The sequence below is a fragment of the Mytilus edulis genome, chromosome 6, assembly GCF_963676685.1.
Source record: "Mytilus edulis chromosome 6, xbMytEdul2.2, whole genome shotgun sequence".
NCBI lineage: Eukaryota > Metazoa > Mollusca > Bivalvia > Mytilida > Mytilidae > Mytilus > Mytilus edulis.
In genome coordinates this window covers 50,600,105-50,619,670 of record NC_092349.1, presented here as the reverse complement: position 1 = coordinate 50,619,670, position 19,566 = coordinate 50,600,105, and the positions used below count along the sequence as shown (strand labels likewise).

Below are 19,566 nucleotides of genomic sequence, written 5' to 3'. Positions count from 1 at the left end.
ATTGAACCTATATACCAAATATAGTTATCCTATTACACAAAATAAGTGAGAATATCACGTAACAAAAATCTACAATTTTTCTCAAGCAGTCACTGGACAATGTATATTCGGTCAAAAGCTCCTTAGAGCTTGTGTTGCTTATTTGTGCTTATGCCGAATCAAAATAAAGTTTTCTTATCTAATGTAAATGAGGTCAAGCAATGGACATAGAACGAAGGGAAACTACGTTACATTAGGTATCTGCATATAAAAAGGTATGAAGCCTCAATGTATTCTACTTTCTGGTGACAGACACCCCTAGATAGTAATACCATGTATGTCTCACTTACTACAACTTTCATTGTAGGCAAGACAATAGAAACTATCAGAATTTCAAAAAAATTTATGTTTACAAATTTAGAGAATGATAAATGTAATCATTTCCAAGAATTGGACAAGGGAGTTCTACAGAAATATTGAATATATATCACTAATGGAAAACTTGCATGTCTCAACTGATGTTTCATGTTACACAGCAACATATAAAATAACATGAAATTTCAGATCAGACAAAAACAGTTTCAAAACCTGTATTCACACATTAGTATAACATACAGTGCAGCCATGAGGTAGGAACATTGCATTTCTTATTTTACAAATCGTATGATAAATAACACAAATAGAGGTTGTAGTCAATAATATATATATGTTATTCCTTCTGAATGTTTGCTCTTTCGGAAGTTTATTGCTTTAAATAATTTTCTATTACATGCACATAGATATTTAATTGGACTTGACTTGAAAGTGTTGCTCATTACCTATTTCAGTTCATTATAAATTCTGACCAAATTGAAATTTGTTTTATCAAAATAAAATGTTCAGCTGGTCATAAATTTTAACCAATTGCTAACGAAAATCAATTTGCAATTTGATGACTCGTCTCTAATGACTGAATTTCTTTTCATCAGTTAAAGTGTTATATAGACATGATAGCACTGACACAACATCCACAACTATTTGTTTTCTCACTTTTTCAGTCTTTTCAAAACAATTACATGGATAACCCTTTTCACAGCAGTAATAGCTAACAAGCAATGTTCTAAAAATGCCAACCTTTGGAAAAGTATTCAATATCAACTAAAGTTGGTTGAGAGTACAGAAGGAAGATGTGACTGTGGACCCCCAGATTCGAGTAAGTTATTAAATATCTACACTTCCCTAAAGAGATACTGTGTAATTTTTTAAAGTATGTGTGTTTCGCCATTTGTTTTCTCATTTAGTAGAATTTTTTTAATTTTTTTTTTTATTATTTTATCTAATTTTTTTTCTTATTATTATTATTACATTTAGTAGAATTTTAACACTGCCTACAAGCTAGTACAAAAGAAATGGGGTGTACATCAAGAGAACAGCAACCAAATCTTATTAACTGTTGACACAGTGATATGTCTTGCCTGTGTGCAATTTTGATAGCAACATAAACTAGACCTAATCACAAACTAATACATTGTTACCACCAGAAACAGCATACCTATGTCTTGCTTTTTGACTCTGTCAAGGGGTGGGGGGGGGGGGGCAAAAACTTGTAAACAACATATGGTATTTACATTTATACGAAGGTCAAAGGTTATAAGTAAATTTAGACAATTCTTAAGAAAATGCTCAGATTTACTATCACAAACATGCAAAGAATGAACTTACAGGACTAATATAGTATAATTTATATATGACAAACGTATTCTGCAATGATGATAAATTTCTATGGCTATTCTTACAATTGGCACTATTTTATCTCTTAGACAGAGATAAAATGGTTGGTTTTCTCGTGAGAAATTCTAAAGCAATACAGAATTTCAATGGAGTTGTGGTTTACGATACAGTTTTTACTAATACTGGCAGTGGTTATGATGCTAGCAATGGACACTTTGTTGCCCCCTATGAAGGTCTATATTACTTTTCATGGACATCACTTACTATGGCAAACAATCGCTTCCTTACTAATATTATGCACAATGGAAAAAATATTGCGGCCAATCACGCCGGAGCCAGAGGAGTAACTACAGAACAGATGACAGCAACACAAAGTATAGTACTACAACTGGCAGTAAAGGATAAAGTTTACATAAAAACCCGTACAACAGGGAAATATATGTATGGTGAAGTTTGGTCTACATTTACTGGTTTCAAAATCTAACAGTGCTAAATAAACATGTATATTCCCTTTGTTTTATATTTTACATTTTAGCTGTGATATAACATAAATATATTTTTTTTTAAACGACGTGATTATACAAATGTAATAAAATTTTGTAATATAATAACAGGTATTGATATGAATATAGGGGATATAGGGTATAGGCTAATGAGACAGAAAATAGACAAAACAAATTATCAAAAAACGTCTGGGTAAAGATAATCAGTCAAAAAGTGTTGAAAAGGATCACCAGTCGACTGTCCTTCATTCTTTATCTCGCATCTGATACCTAAATTAACAAAATATATTCTAGATAGTTGTTTTGCTCTGTGCTGAAGGCCACACTGTGACTACGAGACGAAGAACAAAAATACAAGCACTGTTCCTTTGCCTTTAAAGATTTTTTGTTAATTTTGTGTCAATAATTGATACTTTTTGTCCTTTGTTTTTCTATTATATTTGAATGGAAATTGTCTCTCAAACTGTGTGGAGTCTTCCAATGCCTCAGTGGCCAAGTGGCCTAAGTGTAAAAAAAAAAATAATCATCTAATATTCTATCACTAGAATGTCATTACTAAGGGTGTGAGTTGAAACCTAGTGTGTGGCAGGTGTATTCAACTTTATTGACTAAATACATAGCACAATTATAATACATTTTAAGGACCTTACCCTTAATGCCCACTGCCAGTGACCAAATGCCTCTGCAATGTTAGATCCTACAATGTAACCCATACCACTGAAAAAGAAAACATAAACATTACATACTGTGTACACAATAAATGAAAATTCAGTAAGAGCACAACACATCAATGGATTGTAGGTATAAATCATTTATACATCAATGTTTCCTGTTTTCTTTGCTGTCAATTGGATAAATATGACAAGAATTTTCTTCTTCAAATACTAAATTCAGATATCTTAAGTGTGGAGTCAAAGTTCATATCACAATTGCTTTACTTTAAGGATGTACACCTCTGAGAATTCAAAAATTTCTAGAATTAAACATTTTTTCTTTACCTGATTTTTGGGTTATTAAGACTGTAACAAAATAATTGGTGAAGAAAAAATCATATGGTGGTGCACTTCTTTTTTTGCTACAGACCTTTGAAAATGCCCAATTAAACTTTTTTTCTTACTTTCTATAAAGATGAAGTGGACCAATCTGAATAAATTTTACTTACAAAAACTATAGGTAGGTGTTAATATAAGAAAGTTTTATCATATTTTGACACTTTTTTGTGTAAAATTTACCATGCTGTCAATTTTGTATTTTTGTGATTTTTCTCAGTTTAAAGATCAAAATGCAAATTATTTCCACTTTTTTGTTATAAATGATTGAAAAAATACATATCTAAGAAATTTCAAAAGACCAAAATGATATGGGATGTACATGATTCTTGTAAAATCATTTTTGGTATCCCTCACCCATTTTCTCAAAATTTTGGCTAAAAATACTGACTTGATTGGTTGTAAAATTTGAAAACTGGATTACTCAATGACCATTCATTGTAAATGCACAATTTTTTCACAGATTTATGTTTGATTATAATATTTTTTACATTCATTGATATTTTCCACTTCTATCACATGTTTTGGAAATAATTCAAGAACGAGATTTCAACGAGACTGAACGAGACTGAAAAGTCAGAAGAATACATCCTTAAGTGAGATTTCTGTAAAAAGAAGAATAACCCAAAACCTGTATAAAACTTTAATTGATAAGTATAAACATTACAAAAATTTCTGAATTAAGAGTATCCATTAAATTGTATTGTAGTTCCTGTTCTGCAGCTATAGGCCTCGAAATAATAAAAGAATATTTTATTTATGAAAAAGCTGGATTATAAACTTCTGTAACCTATATATAGCTATACTCCATTATATCACCAAGACAGTTTTTCCAGATGCGATACTCTACATATATGTATTTTGTAATCCAATATATGTTGTAAGTACATTGTACTAATTTGCCAACAGGTATGGCAAATAAAATATTATTAACATTATACAAACCTGCCAACAGGTATGGCAAAATAAAATATCATTAACATTCTGGTTCTAAGTTCTCCCACAAATAAATCAGCTATCAATGTAGGGGCAATGGTGGAGTAACTAGCTTCTCCAACTCCTACTGCAGCTCGTAAAACAAAGAACCATAACTTATGCTGGAAAAAATACAAAAGTATAATTCAAAACATTCAGGTAGTAATCTTGCATGTGGTCACAGTTTGAAAGATGTCAAAACAATGATGTTAAAAAATTAGCTACTAAAAAGTTGCATTATTTTGATAAACATTATATAATGACCTATTGGTTAGAAGAAAGAAAAGATGCCTTTGATTGAATATATATAGCAAATGCAGAAATTTATAAAGGGACATAACTCAAGAACAATGCAAGTGACACCACCTAAATTCTAATTTGTATGTTTTGTGGTTATAGCACTATATAAATTTCATAACATTTGGTTTGGACAAAGTAAAGATAGAGTGTAGAAATACCACCTTGACTCTACCAGAATAAAGCTTTTGGTGGCTGGGTGTTACCTTTTTCATGTCAGTTTTAATCTAGCGTTGTAATACAGTACATGATATATATACATTTGTAAGGCATGAAGATGGAATTGTTACACATCAGCTGAATTATCTAATGTAAAGGATCCTACAATTTGATGCAAGATGCAGTCCCATAAATAATTATATTATAAGTACGTATATATATATATATATGCATCTTTTCATGTTCTTACCTCCTGGTCTACAAAGGATCCTGCTAAAGTAACACATGACCAGAAAAATATGCCTCCTGCCATGATGTATTTTCTGGTATATCTGTCACCAAGGTAACCAAAAATAGGAGAGAAAATCATGTAGGTTCCAATAAATACTGTTTGTAGCAAGCCATCACTAGCATTACCTAAGTTGTAGTAAGTCTGTATCTGGTTTAGAACACCTAGAAAAATACAATGGAAAATTGAAACGGGAATGCGTTTGAGACAACAACCTGACGAAAATGCAGAAAACAGCCCAAAATGCCACAGGCCCTCATGCAGCATTGCTTCTTTAACACATCTATAAATTCTTCACACAGAGGCGAGGTTTAGCTGCCCCTAAATAAATATGTATATACTAGTTCAGCAAAAAAGGATGGTACACTAAACTCTAAAACATATAAATGAATAAAACTTTTTTTTAAACTAACACGGTTACAGATGTCTTAGAATGAAATATTTTTAATTTTGTTATAAGAATTTCTTGTTAAAACTGCTATGAAAACCCTTTATCCACAAAATATACAATTTGCTAAAGGTTCCACTAGTAGAGCTATGAACAAAATTAATGCACTCTGAACAGAAGTCACATACAATGACATAGTTATACCATTTTTACAAAGAAGGTTTTTCATTTAGAATCTATTTTGCCAGCTACCCTTACAGAAAATAAAAAAAAATCATTATTCAAATATAAAAAACATAAATGGATATTAAATGTAGTACAATAATCAATCTAAGTAAAATACAAAAGTTAGGCAAAAGGGAATTATGTGTTAAGGATAAAATACAAGCTTCCAATATTTACAAAATGTAACACAACTGCATGCATCAATTTGGGTCCATTTAAATGAGTTTGAACAGCATTGGAATTGTATGAGTTTGCAGTTCAATATATGTGTTAAAATTGGTACCAGTTTGCAATGATTTTAAAGCTAACTGTAATCCTTCTTCTTTATACAATGTTTATAATTCAGCTTTCTATCTGCTCGATACTGCCAGGCACTGATGTTAATATGATGTGTGAGTGTCAGATCTATTTTTGTATTTACAAATATGCATACAAACATAAACATGATAAACATATAAAAATTTCAATGTAATTTCCTTTTCTTCTGTTTTTGTACCTTATAATTTTGGTTATAACTAATAAACAGTGTAGATTTTATTAAGAATTCAATGGTCAGATTTCAGGGGAATTTCATTTTGTTCTTATGTCATGCATTTGTACTGTTATACCACTGTCTTAGGTTAGAAAAAGTTTGGTGTTTAAACATGTTAAAGTAGCAACAGCCAACACGTTAAATCTAACCATATTTTGTATGTGCCTGTCCCAAGTTGGACCATATACATGTATATATATATATATATAAGAAGACAACTAAGACTGTCAATAACAAAAATCTGACCGTCATCAATAAGCCAACTCCAACCGTCTATGAAGACAACTCAAACCTCCAATAAGACAACTTAGACTATTTTCATGGCAAAATCATTTCATCAGATTACTGAATTTGTAAAACATAATAAAATAAATATTGTATTGTGTGAATAAAAATATTTACTTATCTTTACTAATTTGTTATAAAACTTAATTGATGCAAAAAATAAGTCTAGGATGAACTAAATTTGCTTCATTTATTTTTTCAATAAATGTATTTACACTTGTGGTATTCGGCTGAATTTTGTCTCAAAATGACAGACCTACTAAAAATAACCTTCTGTCATCTGACGTCAAGCAACAATCACTGTTTAATTGTGACGTCAAATGTTTTGAATTTTGATGTCAAACTTTACAGCAACAAGTGTGTGATTTTTACATAATAAATGGCAGACAAATTTGCATACAAGAGTAAATAGGTCTATTCTTTAGATGTTCAGAGTTGTCAATTCTAATATACATAGTCTGAGATGATAATATAGGAGGGTAGTAATGACCTTTGCCGTCAGGCATCAAACGGTCATTTTCAGCTAATGTTAGCATCAAATAGGTTAAATTGTAACATGATTTGTCAAAATATCATTATCCTGATTCGTCAGAGGTCTCAAATTTAATTAGTTTAAACATATTTATTTACAGTGGATTGGGAAACAAGTTTTGCAACTTATATTAATCCCTTTCCACTTTGAGGGTGCGAGTGCTGCCTGTAGCAGCATTAGCTTGCTCTTTTTTTAAATCTACAAGGGTGTCTTTTAAATGCAAAAGATCTCAAATGATTATCGTTCCTGTCATTTTCGGAAAAAAATTAACGTGATTCATCCAAATCAGTCGATGTTTTTATCATCTAAAAGAAAGTGTACTATTTATCGTCTGTACACCAAAATTTACTGTTAACGTCATTTGGCAAGAACTTTTACCGTTAATCCTCATTAGGGTACCCCATTACGACCCTCATATAGACTGCCCAAGTTGTCCTATTGATTGAAGTTGTCTTCATAGACAGTCCAAGTTGTTTTTATAAAGTAATTAAAATAGCCTTTCAAGTTTCATTATTCAAGACTCTGTGATTTACCTGCAACAGTATATCTGTCCATATAATTTAACAAATTAATGGTGAGAAGTATTGCCACTGTGACATAAGCTCGTCCTTTACTTATGTCAGATGTTGTCCCCGACTGGATGATCGGTTCTGGTGTGGTTGTCACGTTACTGGTCCTGTCATCTTCGTTTATTGGGTTGTTCTGGACTATCGGCTCTGTATCTGAAATATCAACAGGCATAGCATCGAGCTGAAATGTATCGTCTATTGGTGTTATTACTAAACTCATTTATCTATTAATGTTTACAAAAGTTTGGTGATTCATTGGTTAGTGACAGTTCAAAAGAAGTCAACTGACTTTTTTTCTTTTGAGTGAATGACCAGGAAGTAGGTATATCCTATGTAATAGTAGAACCAAATGACGGAAATAGCATGAACATTTTACGGATCATAATTATCAACGGAATACTAAAATGTTCAGGTTGGTCATTTAGTTGCATGGGAAAAAAGAATTTAATATTATTGGAATCTTTGTTTTTATACCAAAAAAATAAAATGATTATAATAGTTCACCCCTTTAACCTTTAATTGTGAAAAATTTAAACATTTTCAATTTGTTAGTATTAAATTAAATTTATTATATATATGTTCCGGACCATACGAGTATTTGGACCATATGGACCATACGCGTATGGTCATGACCATATGGGTATATACGCGTATGGTCGGGGCAAGGAATGGTCGGGGTAATTAACAGGTCACGATACTTAACTCTTCATATAACCAGATAACCCTTCTAGTTGTCATGTCATTGGGAAAAAACACTGCCAAAGGTCATTTGATTATAGATTTAATAACATTTGAAAATAACAAGATTATCAAAATAAAATAAGCAGATTCATACATTAAATTTCATCACTAGTCAAAACTACAGTAAACACATTTTTTCTTTTCATTACCGATATATATGTTATTACGATGGAATGACAAAATGTCGACCTGGGAAGATAACTTCCAATTCATAATGAACTGTTACACAAGAAGTCAACTGTTTTACTATAAATTGACGTGAAAGTCGACAGGATAAAGAAAGTTCAAACTTTATATAATTAGCATTATCAGTGCAATATTCAGAATTTTTATATTTATACTTGTTTAAAAAAAAAAAATGACGCCGTCACCGGCAAGGACCCTTGGATTATTTTTAAAGTTCTGGTGATATGACGCACTTAATTTTCAGTCATATGTTACGATATTGGAGATCTACAGCTGTTTAAAAAACACCGTAGACACATCGGATTGACCTAGGACCCAAGAAAAGCTAAGTTATCGTGTGGAAGTGAATATCACCCTACGCATACATGAAACAATACAATTAGCGATGAAAACTTACTTTGACATCAATATTTCATGTTATTTGAATTGTAAACAATACATTTGCATGAAGCAATCATTGTTTTTTCATGAAATTTTCTAATGCATATTATTGAAAAAAATACCTATATGGTCCAAATACTCATATGGTCCGGCCGGTTTATAACCGGCAAATGAGTATACTCATATGGTCCGACCATGCGCGTACGGTCCAAATACTCATATGGTCCGGAACATATATACTAGTGTATTATAGTCCCAGAATATGATGAGATTATACTGGGACTCGGGAAAATGGTGAATAGGAAGAAAAATAATGACAAAGTTGCATTACAATACTCAGTGAGCCTTGACAAAAGAAAGATCATTGGCCGGGGTCACTGCATGCCTTTCTTTTCTTACTTTAATTTTTACACAAACAAAAAGAGAAAGACTGTCAAGACTAGATTATTATTCCTTTAAAAATTCTAGAAATAAATATTCTGAGTTCCTCTGTATGTATATAATGGTAAATGCCTCCGATATCCGAAGAACCCCTCGAAAGCTGCGAGGGTACAGTGGCATCCATGTACACTCCCTAACAGGATTAATGGAGATGTGTCACTAACTATACGACAATTATTTTTACAAGGACAATCAATCCCCACCCAACACAAAGGAAGTGCTAGGACACCGGGCAGTCTGTTATTATGGTTGAGGAAGCTGAAGTACTCGGAGAGAACCACCGGGCCACTCGGGGGAAACAGACAAACCAGAGAGATATCAGAAGATTGATCTCCAGGTCAAAGTAAGGGACAACTTTGACCAACCAAGGCCCCCAAAGTACCCATTCTAGTTTAAACTCCGGTCTGGGTACCAGAGATGTGTGTGAGAGGGTGAAAATTACCCTTCTGATGTGCTGATATTTTTAGCACCCCGAGTGAGAATCGAACTCGGGACCTTCAGCACTGTAGCCATCGGGCTTGACCACAAGACCACGAACTCACTCTATTATTAAGTCTCACAATACCGCATTCCTGTCTCAAAATGTGCTTGTTAATTTATATAATGGGCGGCTAATAGATAGAATGCAATTGTTTTAATTAGGAACATGCAGGTTAAATAGTCACAAAACAACATGCATGATTTTTTGCATCTAGATGCATTTCGATAAATTTCGTTGAAATAAATCCACGCAACCTCAAGTTAGATGAGAGATCGGTTTGTGCAACGCATTCATTTGCATGTCAGCCTTCCTCGGCAATATTATTACGAAGTGCACGAAGAAAAATATATCCTGAGACGTTGTATCATGCCTTATTTTAAAAAAGAAACTCAAGTTTGTTACAACTTCAAAGTTAAAAAAGCGTTTTTGGGTCCACTGGTTTTTTTAAATGTAGAAAATAAAAACTTTGGAAGTGATATCATCAACGATTCATCTCGCTTTATATTTTTATATCATAGTTTAAAACAAGAATATTATGATATTAAAAAAAATCACATTTATTTTTTTAGAAATCCTTAATTCAGGCCAGTTTTCACCAATGCTACATGTTTGTCTTGTTTTCTTCCTGTCGTATTTATATGTTTTTCTTTAGTAAACAATCATATTCGGTTTGGATTTTAAAGTAATACAATTCTTATTCTCATTCTTGCTGGAGTAAGTAGGAGTGTCCGATGAGAACCACCAACTTTCGATAGGAAACTAACAATCCTAGTCAATTGAGATTGGAGTCGAACGCATGCACTTGTCATATTCGAACTCGCAACCTCAATGTAAACATGCTATTGATACATGCAGTAGTTCGACTTCTCAGTCAATCCTAGTCAATTGAGATTGGAGTCGAACGCATGCACCTGTCATATTCGAACTCGCAACCTCAATGTAAACATGCTATTGATACATGCAGTAGTTCGACTTCTCAGTTTAACTTGTTTCTTATAAGACCACTCAGGCAGCCACCGAGGTCCCCTTTGGATATTGAAAATGCATGCATTAAGCTTCAGTGTTCTTAGATCTATAGACCTCTGTTAATTTAAGGTCTGCTATATAAATTAATTATTTTATCGTTTTATGACTTTTCAAAGTAGTATATGGCATCAAAATTTCGAATGATGATAATTAGTATTATTTGTCTTTCCACTGCAGTTTTAACATATTGGTCGTAATGGTGCAATGTGGAAAATTCTTTCAGTAAAAAGAACGAGGAGAGGGGGCCTCCAACCCGTACAGTTTGCACAAGTTTTATACAAGTTTAAAATGATAACTATTAATATGGTGCTGTTTTCTTGCGGCCTTGATACCGTCTACCTCTTTTTGAAAAGAAGATTAGTCAATATAAAGGCTCTTGAGATTTTGAATTAGATTTTTGTTAGAACGTTTGTTTTAATTTCAGAAGTTAAATATTATCAAATTAAAAAAAATATCTCAAGTATTAGTGGGAAGATCCAAAGGGAGGTCCGGAGTTTTAACCCCTCTTTTTATGATAAATGTTTAGGAATGGGGATATATGGTTGGAACCCCCCTTTTTCATCCTGAGTTGTGAAATCCCCCTTTAGATCCGTCCTGAACATTAGATAAAAAGTTGGTTTATATAAAAATCTACGGTCAGTAACATGTTGATGACATGCAAGTTATTTGTGTACTAATACATATCAATATGGTATATCGGGATACCAAACAGAACATATGCACTTATGATTTTCATAACTGATAATGAATACTAGTATATCTTTCCGAGCAATATGTAGGACAGTGATATAAGCAATTTAATATATATCATTTAACTTAATAGTATTCAATGTGCCTCATCATGCATGCTAAGGTGGTGATACCCACATCTGTATAAAGAAACAAATAAATGTATTCTGCAAAATACTTTAACTTCAAAAGCACACCTATCCAAAGACACAAATAGTCAATGAGAAGACAACTCTCCACCATGGCAAAAAAGGAAAACCAAAGTACGTAGAAGTAAGCAACTGTAGACAACCGTACTGTCTTCAACATTGAAAAAAAACCCATACTGTATTGTAGCTATAAAAGGCCTAGACATTAAAAGTATGAAACAATTCAAATTAAGAAAACTAACGCCTTTTAATTTATAACAAAACAGTTAACAAAACAAATATAAACGATAGACCAACGACAAGCACTGAACTACAGGCTCCTGATATGGGACAGTCGCGTTAAGAATTAATGTGTCGGTGGTTAAGCATCTTTTAAACCGTCAAAATCTCCACTAACATGCGACAGTTTTGTCACAGTGAAACATAAGAACAATTGCTAAAATATCGTGACTAGGCACAAAATTAAATAACATGAAAACAATATAAAAATATAGCACAGAAATAAGAGTACTCGCTACACGTGAGTACTCGCAGTTATTGGAAGCTAGTTCAAAGCATTCTCTAAATCATGTTCTCAAGTTTTTAAGATAAAAAGTTACAAGCATTAATGTCTTTAAAATGTGTGTGCTCCAATTCGAAGTAGACTGACGACTTCGGCAATTAATGTCGACATTTTTGTACAAATATATCATGTCTTGTTGATAACTTTTTGCAACTTTAAGTTTCTTTCTACATCTGATATATTTTAGAATATTAGGAAAACATATATAAGAATAAAAGAAGAATGAGTCTAGGGACGTGGATGCCCCCGCTCAAGCTTTTCAATTTTCTAAGTGACATAACATTAGAACGGTAAATGATTCACAACCCAAATTCGAACTTTATCTGCTTGCTGTGGTTCTTAGCATTGTTTGTGAGTTTATATGTAATTTTGATAAGACAAACATAAGTTATAGAGCACTGAATTGAAACAAAAAAAGAATTTTCCAAGTTATAAAGGGAGACTATATCTATAGAACGACCGAAATGACTCACTGCCCAATTTAACACTCTATCTGCTAGCTTTGTTTCTTAACATTTTATAAGATTTTGTACGAGGAAAACTTAAGTTAGAGCGCGAAAACATTTTTTTTTTACAATTTTCCAAGTTATAACTTGGTTCTTAACATTGTATTTGAGTTTCATAAAATGTACATGAGGTCAACTAAAGTTAGAGTTCTGAATCGAAACTTAATGATGGGGCGGACGGAAAGATGGAAGGAATTTACCAAATAAGTCATTTAAATGTCGTCTGGCGGTTTTGACTTAAATATATACATTTATGTAGTAGGTAGATCTCAAAATTTCTGAATATTTCTGCCTCCGTCAGAGTTTCTCTTTACTTCTCATAAGGAAATAAAGTTGCAACAGATTTTGGTATTTTGGTATGATTACCAATCAGGCAGACATCCATGCTTAAAAGATCAGCAAAGGATGTGGAACTACAGCTCACCTTTTACGGCTTCAACGGTGAGCAAAAAACCATGCCATATATATAGTAAGTTGTAAATTACACGAAAATCGATTCTGACAGACGGCTTACAACGAGAACAACCGTAGTCGTGCTTATGACACACACATATATATATATAGATACATTTACTCAGAGAATTATGCTGAGTTAGATATGTGTGAGAGCACTTTGACCCTTCAGACTTTTTACCTCAGATGGTAGTATAAAACTAATTGTAAAAATCAGTTTGGCTTTGCAGATTGGTATTTAGTACAGCCCGAAAGAATTGATCCAGAGTACTTATGGTTACTGCAATAATAAGCTTCTTTGACAGAGAAACGAGATTCAGAATACTAGAGCCGCATCATATTTGAAGTCCAAATTTTGTGCAAAATGATTGCTTACTATTTGCAAAAAAATATTAGTTCACATAGGGTAGGACTTTGTATCGTTTGAAGCCACCATTTTAGATGAATAACTTTTCGCATTTATAAGTTCTATCAATATATATTTGTTTTAGACACAGTGAGACAACATTAATAATATGCTTATTAGATTAAAGCTTATCGTGACTTCGTTATACACCGATTTTTTGTGCATTGAAACGTTCGAAATTGGATTAAAACGATTATCTGACATCGATCAACATATCATGAAACCAAAATTTTGCTAGAAGTCTTTTCTTTCAATTATACAATTTTTATGCCCCATTTATGGGCATTATGTTTTCTGGTCTGTGCGTCCGTTAGTCCGTCTGTCTGTCCGTCCGTTCATTCGTCCGTCTGTCCTTCTTCAAGTTAAAGTTTTTGGTCGAGATAGTTTTTGATGAAGTTAAAGTCCAATCAATTAGAAACTTTGTACACATGTTCCCTATGATATGATCTTTCTAATTCTAATGCCAAATTAGAGATTTCCCCCCATTTTCACGGTCCACTGAATATATAAAATACTAGTGGGGATGGGGCATCCGTGTACTGGTGACACATTCATGTTCAACATTAATTGTCTTAATTTTTTGTCACTTCTTTTTATTTAATGATGAGAGCACAGAACGAAACAGTTTTTCAATATTCCACTGATCATTATCGTAGGATATTTTTTTTCTCCGGCGAATTCAATTGCCGGTCGACTTTTGAATCAATCGACGAAAAATATACTTCAACAAGTAAGTGTATCTATCATAGATCATTGAAACTGATGAGGCATTAGTGTTTTATTGTCGTTCTGATTATTATACAGTTGTATACAAACCTACAATAGGAAAGACTCGTGACCTACCAGCACCCGAATAAGGTCCAAAACAACCGAACTTAACATACTCTCGCAGGCCGTGACAACTTAATTCAGTCACAGTCGTGCAGAATATGAATAGTTTGTTCCTTAATTGATATGATTTAATGGGAAACAAGAGAGTAGCATATATATTCGTTTTTTTTTTCTCTCTGCTCCTTGAACAAAAGTAACAAAAAAAAACATTGTTTTTGTCCCCAAATCTTATATTATTCAGCATTGAGTAAACTGAAAAACACAATACTAGTACAATGTATTTCGAAAAATATATTCAAATTTAGAAGAAAAAAAAACTCAGTTGCAGGCCAATAGAATTTGACTATGCTACCATTTCTTTGCATTTAAATTAGTTTTCCCAAACACGCACTGACACATACATACCTTCGGAAATGTTGTACTGTCATTCTTTTCCACAGTTAAAAAAAGAATTCCTTTTTCCCCATACTTGATGAATAATTTTAACTTATTTTTCCAATTCTGATAATATGCCAGTTATTAAAAACATCATTTAAATGCCGGTCATTTCATCTCTATCTATCCTTATCATTAACCATTTTGAAATTCACTGAAAAAATACTATATTTTTTGTTCAAAGTGAATATTTCATGTATTTGTCAGTTAGCAGGGTTTTGAAAACCGGACGGGATTTCTTGTATATATAAATCACACACTGAAAATTGCTTGTCCTGTTGGCATTTGCCACACAATCCAACACTTGCAATTTTAAAGTAACAAAAAGTTACATCCAGCCGTTGAGAACGGTAAAAAGAAAAGAGTACGGTATACGTCTGCGCAGTTGTCAAATAGAATTCAAGGCACCCCTTTTTACGGCTTAAATTGTTCATATATCTTTTGAATTAGAGATGATAAAGTTTTCATATAATTGTCCCAAAAGTTGTACACCACACTGTAAAATTATAGTTAAAAATGCTCAGGCGAAATTTTGAAGATACGAAATAACTGTCACGTAGGTCCCGCCGTGTATATCTGCGTCCATTCGTTTTTCGTTTTATCGGTTTTTGTGAAATCAAAACTGGCACTTTCATTTTTCGATTTTAGTTTTAATGAAAATACTTTTGTTTTTAATTTTTTGTTTTGTAATATCAAAAACGAAAAAGGAAAATACTTTTGTTTTTCATTTTGGTTTTTAAGAAATCAAAAACGAAAAATGAAAACACTTTCGTTTTTTGTTTTTTGTTTTTGATATTTCAAAACGAAAATAAATGGAAGCAGATATACACGGACCCACGCACGTTTCACTCGAATTGTTCATGGATTATATTCAAATAGACCCGAAACCCTTACACATGCATTGAAGAAGACTCAAATAATGCCAATTATGTAATATATTATATATACTCTTAAAAAAGTTTTAACAGTAATGATCATATGAGGTGACCATTCGATTGATTGATTTTGCAACGAATTTATTCATTCTAGTCTGTTAACAATAATGAATAGAGGGTTACAATTTATAAACTACTAGACATTAGCTGTTATTGTAAAATCGCATAGAATAGAATAAGAACATATTTAATAAAAAGTGAGAATATGCTGTAATTGTACTCAGACTTAAAAATATAATAAATAACCTTCACCAAAGTTGTATCAAAATATTAATTTTTATCCTCGTCTTTTTCCCTTAACAAAAGCAGATCGTAATGTGTACTTTTTAATTTAAAAGTGAAAAATGCAAGTTTTGAACATGATGCACAGTCAGAAAAAAAAATCCAATGATTTTTAATGGGCATATGATTGCATCGCTATCTTGATTAAAATCCAAATAAGGTCAAATTTCCAATACGCATGCGTAAATAATATCAACATAATAAACATGGCGGGTACAGAACCGGAAGGCTAGATGTTGAATGAATTTATTTGTATAACTTTCTAATGATGGCAACACAAAAACCAGGAGAATGGGTGCAGGCACTGATCAGTCGTTTTGATGCTCAGGTAAGACTGTCATGTGTGATCGGTGGATGTGAGTTGATGAATTCGTCGTAGTAAAAGCGCAGCTGTAAGAATTGGCTTCAAAAATTTATGAATGAATGTCACCGACACAATGCCCTGGAGCGTGTGACCGAATTTTATGTTTGTTTACTCACTCGTTACAGATTAAATTGGATAATGTCATTGATAAAATTTAAACAATATACCTGATGTAAATTGACATTTTGTATGCACAAAACATAATTGTTGTTGGAACCTTGATTTTTGTTTTGCAAGAAAATAGGATAGGTTTCTGCGTAGGCGTTTTTCATAATTTATTATCTGTCTGACGACTTATCGCCATAATAAATTCTATATTTTTAGCATCTCTTATATTTGTTTTATAAAACTCAAACATCGAAATCCTTGAATTTGTATTGAATTTATTAACAGAAACGTCTCAAATTAGTTGAAAAACTGCAGTGATGTAATCACAGGATAAAACTGATAAATGCAGTCAGCTTCAGAATCTTTTAAGTCAGATATAAAATGGGTCCAAAATTAAAAGGATTTTTGTCAAGTTTACCTATTAATAACAATGCCAACTCCTGGCTACTATGTTTTGATTTAAATTTGAAACTACAAAATGTTGTATTCATAGTCCAGTCTTTCAATCATATACATTTGTATATATGTTAATGAATCTTTGTCAAAGACAAACTCAGTATATATGCAATGTATATTATACATATGGTCTTACATACATGTATGTGTACCTACATCTCTCTTTTTTGATGTTATTGTCAACTGTCAAATTTGTGTATTGAAATGAAATTTGTTGTTTCCTGGGAAGTCTAGATCTAAAGAGTTATGTTTAAATTTGGTGATAACCATATATGCATCCCCCATGCTATTAAGTATCTACAGATCTAAGGGCCTTAAAATTATTAACAGGATCACTGTATATTGAAAAAAATTGAAACATTGACTTCTTACTATACAAATCCTTGACATTTTATTTCTAAAAGATTATCAAGGGTTCTATAATCACAAGCTAGTGGCTTGACTAGTACTTGCATATTGTTATTTAAATTGCATGAACAAATGATTTTAATTAACTTCAAAATACAGAAAAATATTCAGTCATTCCTTCTGTTTAACTTGCAACATCATTTCTTTGGTAAAATCTCTCCCAACCTTTTTATTCTTTATAAATCAATAGGAACAATCTGAATATGAAGGAAATTCCCAAATTTGCATTTGATCTTGAACTGAAAATGGTACATGCAATATATTCAAATTAAAACAATAATCATGCTACTGTTTAAGTACATTTATCAAAGATATAAGAAGTCAAGATGTGGTATGAGTGCCAATGAGACAACTCTCATCATGTACAACATGTATATGTATTTTTAAATATGTACTCTTTCATAAGTTAACAAGAAAGGAGGCAACATTTGAAATGTTAAGTGTTTTACTGATCATTAATATTAATTTCTGATAAATACGGAAACTTTTTTTTTCATTTTTTAAAAACTACAGGCACCTCAGCTCAAGTAGATTGAGCTTTTTCTTCCTGCCCATTCAGGAAAGGCACTTATGTCAACTCAAATATAATTATATCTTGTAAAAATATTGAACATATATATATATATATAATAAAATGACTGTTTTCAGATTTTTATATAGTCAATTCTCATGATGGTAACACAAAAATTGCAAATGTTCTCTAAAAAAAAAAATATGCTTCGTTCAATAGCACAATTTCTTGACTCATGCCAGACAAGAAATATTTATATATGTACATGATGTATTGCCACAAATTTACTAAGAACTATTTGAAATTCATAAAAGCGTTAATTCCAGTAAAAATATAGCAATAATATTTAAAATCCAAATATTACTGATTTACATTGTGAATCAACAGCTAATTAATGATTTAATCAATGTTTTCCTTGTTTGTATAACTGCAGTACTAGACTAGACACTAGTATGCTTAAATTCTGTCCTTTTCATTGTTGATAAATGCCTAACTTGACACCAAGAGGGTCAGAACTCCAGGTTTGCATGTGCACGGTTCTCGCTAAGGATTTCTGAAGGCGAGTCCAGAGACTCATCATTTTGAGTATGATGAGTACAACAGCAAGAAGAAAATATTTTATTGCAATATAAAGTAATATTTTAGTCTCCATTTCTTAACAGAGCAATGAAATGAAATCAAATTCAGATTACTCTTAAACTCTTGCTATAAAATGATGATATTTGTGTTTAACTGTGTTCAGTTTATACAAAATATTTCAATCTTGATGCATCTGTGGACTCACCAGTTTTGAAAATGGTGAGTCCAGAACTCATGGACTCGCCTAAGTGAGAACCCTGATGTGTCTTTATAAGGATCTGGTTATGGTATTATACATGTATTTTGGTAAAATATATTTTCAGTGATGTTTTTCTTTTATTTAGCTGCCTATTAAGACAGGCTTACACACCACACAATCCATACAGAATGTAGAACAGAATAAAGAATGTCTGATCAATGTTAGCAAATACAAGTTCAGAGAGGTCATCAATGGCCTTACAAAGACACTGCAGTCTGTTTCCAGTATGGTAAGTGTTACAATTTCGCTGTATTGAAGACCCAATGGTGTCCTTTGGCTGTTTTCTGCTCACTGGTTTGGTTGTTGTCTCTTTCACACATTCCCCATTTCCATTCTCAATTTTATGTACATTACACAAATACTGAGTCAGTTAAAAATCACTTTTGCTGGTTTTGTGTCAATCACAGAGGAACAGGGTGATATCTGGTGATATCTGGTGATTTAGAGTAAAAATAACCGTATTTTACAGAGTTTAGAGTTTCATAAATCAATGAAATTATTTGACAATAAATTTTAAAAAAATAAAATCATTCAGTAATTCTCTTCTTCGTTTTTCTTTCATTATCTGGCATAATCATTCGAGTATTTTCGAAGTAAAACCAGGGAATAAAAATATGATTTATAATTACCTGAACTTATCATGTCTAGTACTTTATCATATGACCAATTTAGCTACATGGTACATGTACATTATGTACATGTATGTGCAGTCATGTCCAGTAGGAAATAGACACTTATCTGAGGCCAATGCTAAGAGAATGGTTTAAGCTCTTAGCACATAAAACAATCCTGCAACAACTTATTGAGGGGTCTGTAGGAAACCTTATTCTACCCCTATACAATAT

The 19,566-nt window shown here is 32.1% G+C and overlaps 2 protein-coding genes across 30 annotated transcripts in view; one reads left to right on the top strand and one right to left on the bottom strand.

Moving 5' to 3' along the window:
* LOC139529123 (protein spinster homolog 1-like) overlaps positions 1-19,566 on the bottom strand; it is a 38,865-nt gene that overhangs the window by 17,685 nt on the left and 1,614 nt on the right. For all 4 annotated transcript variants that reach the window (XM_071325443.1, XM_071325441.1, XM_071325442.1 and 1 more), the window contains exons 2-5: positions 7,457-7,645; positions 4,923-5,125; positions 4,187-4,338; positions 2,843-2,909 (exon numbers count right to left, since the gene is read on the bottom strand). In XM_071325443.1, coding sequence (XP_071181544.1) covers positions 2,843-2,909; positions 4,187-4,338; positions 4,923-5,125; positions 7,457-7,645 — 611 coding nt within the window. The remainder of the gene's footprint in view (positions 1-2,842; positions 2,910-4,186; positions 4,339-4,922; positions 5,126-7,456; positions 7,646-19,566) is intronic.
* The window catches only part of LOC139529118 (neurofibromin-like), a 74,591-nt gene continuing 71,239 nt past the window's right edge, over positions 16,215-19,566 (top strand). For 18 of the 26 annotated variants that reach the window (XM_071325431.1, XM_071325425.1, XM_071325430.1 and 15 more), the window contains exons 1-2: positions 16,228-16,364; positions 18,807-18,950. In XM_071325431.1, the coding sequence (XP_071181532.1) occupies positions 16,302-16,364; positions 18,807-18,950 (207 nt within the window). In that variant the 5' untranslated portion in view covers positions 16,228-16,301. Of the gene's footprint in view, positions 16,365-18,806; positions 18,951-19,566 lie in introns of all 26 variants that reach the window. The other 8 variants (XM_071325418.1, XM_071325422.1, XM_071325419.1 and 5 more) reach the window with 3 other exon arrangements.